General features: G+C 39.6%; 1 protein-coding gene across 1 annotated transcript; it reads right to left on the bottom strand.

Moving 5' to 3' along the window:
- Positions 1 to 3,314: 3,314 nt before the first annotated feature.
- aanat (aralkylamine N-acetyltransferase) lies at positions 3,315 to 5,883 on the bottom strand. Its single transcript, XM_022764974.1, has 3 exons — positions 5,736 to 5,883; positions 5,065 to 5,219; positions 3,315 to 3,634 (listed from the first exon to the last, which is right to left on the bottom strand). Exons 1-3 carry the CDS (start codon positions 5,881 to 5,883, stop codon positions 3,329 to 3,331), a joined length of 609 nt encoding a protein of 202 aa, XP_022620695.1. The 3' UTR covers positions 3,315 to 3,328.
- Between the last annotated feature and the right edge of the window lie 1,223 nt (positions 5,884 to 7,106).

Genomic DNA, 7,106 nt, shown 5'->3' with positions numbered 1-7,106 from the left:
CTTCTGTAAAACTTTACTCAACCTTTTTAATCCTCTGTCAAGTCTGGCACTACCTAACATGTTAATTTGATAATGGGCTAGAAGATCCTTAGTATCAGAGGACAGAAAAGATACTCAGGATGTCAAAACTGCATAGAGCTGGTAGGACCCAAAGGAAAAGCTCTACAGAACGACAGACTGGTTCCTTCTGTTCATCAGTCTAAAGAAGCCAAATAAAAGAAGAAAACATGGGCCTCTCTGGCCTACAATCACCTTTCCCTTTAACTCTATTCACAGCAAGCAGCTGAGATGAAGTAAGACTGGTGCATTAATGGGTCGTCAGGTATCCTGGCGCCCAGTGAACAGAGCTACATCAGATGCCTCCTATCAGTGATTCTTTTTTCAGTAACACAGGGTTTAACACTACAAAGTCTGCCACTCAGTGCTGCTGCCTCTCCACGTTTAAAGTCATGAAATTCTTTCAAAGTAAAAGATCTTTGCTCTTTTGTATGTATGCACTGGCATGTCAATATTCTAAGTATTAACTGCAGCGGGAGTAATTAGAGTGAAATATCAGTGGTCAACTAAGGCAAGATTTCTATCAAAAACCACGAGTTGCCTTAAACAGACTATGCCATTTTATAAAGATGCTCTGTTGTACTTTTGCATACAGCTTGTGATCAACTGACTGAATGATGATGACGACCACATTTCTGACCCTAACCTACCAAAGCAACTTCACATGCTGCTTATATTATGCATGTTGTTCTTCACAATCACTTAATTTTCTGTATGTCACTGCCACAAAAAGTTCTCAGACAAGCCCCATTGATAATGGCTATATTAGATCATGTGTGTACAGTAACGCATTGGTGCCTAAACCATTTTCTAGATTTAGTCTGAAAAAAAAAATCAAGCTAATATTTATTATTAATATATTATATATGAATATTATCTAAACAGGCATTTTGTTAGATCAAAGCAAGTTTTTGTACTGTACTATATTTTTTGACTCCGTGTCAGAATCACAAGATGTTTATGTTTGACCTGAGCCTTAATATGTTTGTGAAATGTACATACAAAAACAGTGCAAGAACGGATGATTTTAAACTTTTATGGTGCCGCAGACATTGGAAACCTTGTCTCAGACAGACACATTCAGACTTAATGTGGAAATTTTTTTTGTCTCCTATATTTAAAAAAAAATGTTTTTTTGGATTGTGGTCCATGACCCACAGTACGTTGTTGCTGTTCTCGTGGGTCCCTGACAATGTGACAAGTATAATAATATGATTTCAGACGTCTTTGACACCTGAAGTGAAACATTTCTCACGTCCCTGGCTTTAAACGTTATCTTGTTGTGGAGGATTCTGGCATGTGTTGACCCCAGCTGTTAGGAAAGCCACGGTCTTGACTTGTGTGGAGGATTATGTGAATTACTAAATGAGATTATGTGAGTCAGTCTTAAGGTCTGACTCACTGATCACCTGGTGTTTTTGAAAACACGAGTTATTAAAAAAATAGAATAGGTTCTTGTTGGACAATTTAAATATTTTAACCAGTTTCAACACCACGCCGTTTCAGTGGTGAAGGTCTTCTGTTTCAAGCCATAGGACTAGGTAAATGGGCAACGTCTGACAATGACATCCACCTCTTCTTTGGAAAACCTCTTTTCTGTGCCTTTTGACATGTGAGTTGTTCTTTCTTTGATCTGAACCACAACAACCCACATTTTCAATCATGACAATACACAGCAGTTACACTACTGTGTCTGCATTGGGACCAAATCATTTCAACCTTTTTTCTATTTAATGGAATTAAAAGGGAAAGTTTAAAATGAATTTCAGGCCATGGTTAAGGTTCTGTTCTGTTTTGCTTCCGATTTATATGTGAAAATTTATGTGTGCTAAAGCAGTCATGTCAAAATAAATGTCACTCTAGTAATAATGACGTATGTATGTCTATATCTGAACACTGATTTGAGCTCATTTCTAGCATCACAGCTCATTATGTGATGCCATTCTCTATATTTTTCTTGACTTTTGAAACCACACCTGTGAGAGCTTTGACTCTAAAAGAGAACTTAAGTGACTGCAAATTATGTTTTTATGAATCTAATGTAATGTGAAAATGAAAGAACCTGTATACTATACTTCTTATCACTAACATAAATATTAAGATCATGAAATATGATTGAAAGCTGCAGAACAACTACTAAATGGTTCTTGTGGTGAGATGTGTTTTCTCAACTACTGTAATAGCCACTGTATTGCTAATAGATTGTAAATGAAAAGACCTTAAAGCAGACATGCAAGAAAATAAAATCTTTATTATTTTAAGAACAAAACATTATATAAAAAACATATTTGTCTTGATTCAAGACTTCTGGGAGGCAAAGGTGGTGACTGTCTACAAGAGAGAAGGTGAGAGTAAACTATCAAAGAGAGTTTAAATGCACCTATATTTAGGATTTTTAAATATACTGATTGTATAAGGGATTTTATGTGTACATACAATACTCAGTTTTATTATTTAGATGACATTAAAATACATGATAAACTGTACAACCCTTAAAAACTGTTGGAACATGTTGACAGTGCCACTGATGGAGGTGAACAGAGTCACTTAAATTCTTAGTGTCTTACACTGTTCAAGTTGATACATTCACTCATTATCTGACGGTCATCTGCTGAAATCTCTCCTTTGTAGATGATTTGACTCCATGGTCAAGGGTAAAAGTTTAGTTTGGCATGTTACTGTGTAGTTGTATCATTACTACAGCTGTACATACTGGCATACTGTTCATACAAAACTATAATGAATACATTTACAATGGGTATATACTAGTTTTATCTGTTAGACTGGTTAAATAACAAGTATAAAAAGAGGACAGAGAAGGAAACAAGGCAGCTGCGTTCTATTGAATATGATCATAAATGTCCAGCATTTATCATAATAAAATAGTTTCATACAAAAAAACAAACTGAAATTTGAAATTAGGGCTTATATTCTCTCAGGGCTTTGCTCTAATGATTTGGTTTTTATATTCTAGACACACTAAAATGCAAATCATGATTTTTTTTTTTTTCTTAGTATCTGACAACTTTTCCAAACAGCTGTTGTTGGCAGCTGGATGGCAGCTCTTTGTTTTCAGCTCTCTGCAGACTCACAGTCCAAACACACACCACAGTGTCTGCTGACCAAATGTCACTCACAGTGATGATCACTGCTCTGGTTGTTCACGAACAGCAAAGCTGCTCAGACGTCCCCTCATCCTGTTTCTGAGGAGGTTGGAGTCCCACCACCACCACTGATAACCAGGGCGAATACACATGAAGTCCCTCTGTCCTCACCAACCACTGTTACGACGCATGAAGGCGTGGCCCCTAACTGGGTAGAACATCTCGATGAAAGTGAGGGGCCCCACAGCGATGTTACTGGGTCCCTGCACCTTGAAACCCGACTTCTGGTAGAAGGGAACGAGGAAGTCTTCACACATGAGCACTGTGCGGCGGACGTAGGGCAGGCACCTGAGGTACTGCAGGTAGCGCCACATCAGGATGGAGCCTTTGCCCTGCTGGCGGAAGGTCCGGTGGACAGCCAGGACGTGGATGTGGACGGTGGTCCCGTGAGGCTTATGGAGAGTCAGGGCATCCTGGGAAACAGAAAGAGAGCAGAGCTGTAAGATCAGGTAAATATTTTATTGTTGAGTGGCCTGTTGGGTGTGAACAGAAATGTTTTAAAGCTGCACCACAAAACTGCTAATGACACATTATAACTAAAAATACACTTGAAACCAAAAGGGCAAAAGACTGAAAAGGTCCATGCTGTTGTTTGGGCAGTGATGGGGGATGTGTTTTACTTTAGCAAACGTAAACGTGCAGAAGGATTATCAACACATTGAAGTATCAAAAGTAAAAGTACTCATTCTGCAGCTTAACAGCCGCTGTCGGTGTTATAGTATTTTATACTACATTTTTGAATTATCATTACTCATGCATTAACATATCAACACATTGAGAAGCCCTTTAATGCTGAAGCTGGTTGAGGTTGAAATAATCTGAACTACTTCATATACTGTTAGATAGTGACGTCTGTATTAATGCAACATCATTTATTAACTGATACTAAGTTTTGTTTGTAAATGTTCTTTGTTACCACCTGCTGTTTGGGAGACTGTATTCCAGTCTTAAAGGGAGACCATGTAACTTCTAAAAGCAGAAATAACATATTCTTCCTCTTACAAGATAAAAGTTGGATTAATAAGCAATAAAACACGCATTTACTTAGTTCAATACACACAGGGATCTTTATGCTACAGCATAACTTGGTCTGGTATGACCATTTGCTACTGGTAGTGATAACTGAGTCTAATAACTGAGACTCCCTGAGTAAGTGATAAGTAAGTAAGTAAGTGAGTTTGCTGACTTTGTGATTTGTCTCTATTGACACTGTTGTTACACTACATTTGAACAGTTTCTGTTTTCCAGTCGCCGCTGTTCAGCAAAAGTTAAATGGGATCCCTTGAAGCTCTGATTCATCACTTCTGGTGGGAAGTCAAGTGTTTGTACTTGCCACCAGAATCACATTTGAGCAAATTGAATGCCAGTGGGAGTAGGATGTTCTTCTCCTGTGTATTGTGGGTTTGTGATTTAGAGTCTAATCTAATCTCTGAGCTTCAAGGATCCATCAGAAACCTGGTGTCAAAAAAGTGAAATTTCAGTTTGAAATATTATTAGCACTCGAGCGTGTACAAAATTTGATTGTACAGTTTGACTTTCAACTGAGGTTTATACTGAAAATGGCATTTTGAATCTTAAACACCATTTCAGTTTTGTTGCAGCTGAAGGATGCTCCAAAAATAAGTACAGGGGGAGGATTTCATTTTCAAGAAACTTCAGACAAATATTTTGTAGGATCTGTGTGACATTTACCCTCATTGACTGAATTTCTGAACATGTTCAACCATAAATATTCACTTTAAACCTCTTCTGTTAATCTCTTTTTAACCTTGTCTTGCATTTTCCTTGCCAGTCAGCCTGTGTGAGGTAAATCGCTGTCCAGGTGTCCTCTGCTCGGTCTTACCATGGTAAGCCTCTCCTGGTCCCACAGTGAGCCGATGATAAAAGCCACCAGACGTCCCTCCTCGAACCAGCCAAGAGACAGCTCGGGACACAGGGTGAGGAAGTGACGCACCTCGTCCAGGTGGAGAGGACACTCACCGGACACTGAGATGAAGGCTGTGTGGAGGGGGAGGAGGAGGAGGAGAGTCAGTGTGATCACAATCAGAACTTATACACTGAGGAGCCTGGAAGTGAGCAGGATGTTTCCTACTGTACTGACTTCCAAATATATGGAAATGTGATGGATATAGTTTACAGCCAGGGATGTTATTAAGGTTAAAGGCACCTGAACTTATCACCTTTGCATAAGGGAAAGAGTTAAATCATCATATTAGTCACCACAGTAACACACCCTAAGTAAATGTAAAGAAATAGTAATTGGAAAAGAGAAAAACAATGGACTCTATTTTGCCCATTAGTATCAATGAGTTGAAGTTATGGTTTTTTTTTTAACTAAACTTGAGCTGAAGCTGTTGTTATATGAAACTGATGAATTATTGAATTCCCACGTTTCCCCTGTACAAGAAAGAAAACGTCCCTGTGCGCGTAGGGAACACCTGTCCCGAAGTACTTAACAAAACCATAGCAAGTGATATATAATTCAGCAAAGTTGAGTACAAAGAGTCTGCTTACCCTCTCTCTCAATCTCAAACACGCTTATTGCGTCCTCTGGGCTGAGGGAGCGGAACTCGCTGGCCGGCAGCGTGTGGCGGCGGCCCCGGGGCACCGGAGAGCGCATGTGGACGGGTTTCATGAACGGCACTGCGCTCACCACCGACATGGTCTTATTTTCTCCCCGAACGAGCTAAGGTGAAGCAAAGGTTGGCTGCTGCGCTGAGATATGACTGTCTTTTTACTTTCTGCTGGTCTCTCCTTTATGACGAGCGTCTGGTCCGTGCGTAACAGGTTTGCGCGTGAAGACTGAGCGGAGAGTGGTGCACAATCAGTATTTATACCCTCGGTGCGCATTGGGTGTCGGTGATAATCCTGAAGCGAGCTGGATGACCAAACCCTCCGCTCCCAGTAAGTAAGTTGAACAACAATAAACATATTTAGTTGGGGTCAGGCGGGATAATCGTGTGTTGAGAATTATCCTCGTCATGCCACCATTAGACCCGCAGCAGATTTAGATTTTACTGATCATGTGTTGGAGTTCCCATAACAACATATTACCAAGTTATTACCACGAGTAATTCCAGGTATAACATCCAATAAAGTGACTCACCTGGGTGACAGAGTGGGCGATGGTCTGGTTGAGCTACTCTGATTGGTAAACCGTTGTAATGCCATTGTCAGTTAACGCTGTTACACTGAACAGACTGGGTGCTCTCTCCTGGTGTTTATCTGGGCCATCTTAAGGACTCGACTTACTACTCTTCATGTGATTTCTCTGAAGGAGACTTTCCATTGTTCCTTTAATTCCAGTCCACGATTTTTCCACGCTTTATTTTCCAGATCTGTAAGAGGATTATAGGATGTGTAGGAGTTTGTTTGTCACCTCTTCAGTCTTTAAATTAGCTATGTTGACGATTTCAGAATCACATTTTGTTTAATGGAAAGTTGTTGACCTCTATAACCAACCTGTGTTTCCCCCTCAGTATGTAACCTACTTCTTATGATCTGGCAGCAGATCCAAACGATTCACTGCATTTCTTATATGTAATTAGAATTTAGGAGGAATGGTCCAGTTAACACAAACTGACACAAGGAGCAGGTGAACTCCTTGTCACTCCTGGTCACAAGACTTGGAATAATCTCCATCTCCAGTTAAACCCTGAGCTTAAATTGTGTAAAGCTTTTCCTGGTGCACATTTTTATATTCCTGAATATGAGAAGGTTTTGGTATTTTTGGGATCAAGGTTTTCCCAATAAGTTTCATCTGTTTCCCTGAAGAAATGGAAGTTTTGTTCATGTACAGTAGACACAAGTCCCAAATTAAAGACAAAAGAAAAACAATATATATATTCTGGCTTTTGAAGTCATGCCTTACACAAAGGAACCAAA

The sequence above is a fragment of the Seriola dumerili genome, unplaced genomic scaffold (genome assembly GCF_002260705.1).
Source record: "Seriola dumerili isolate Sdu_G_001 unplaced genomic scaffold, Sdu_1.0 BDQW01000621.1, whole genome shotgun sequence".
In the NCBI taxonomy this organism is placed as follows: Eukaryota; Metazoa; Chordata; class Actinopteri; order Carangiformes; family Carangidae; genus Seriola; species Seriola dumerili.
This window is presented reverse-complemented; position numbering and strand designations above follow the sequence as displayed.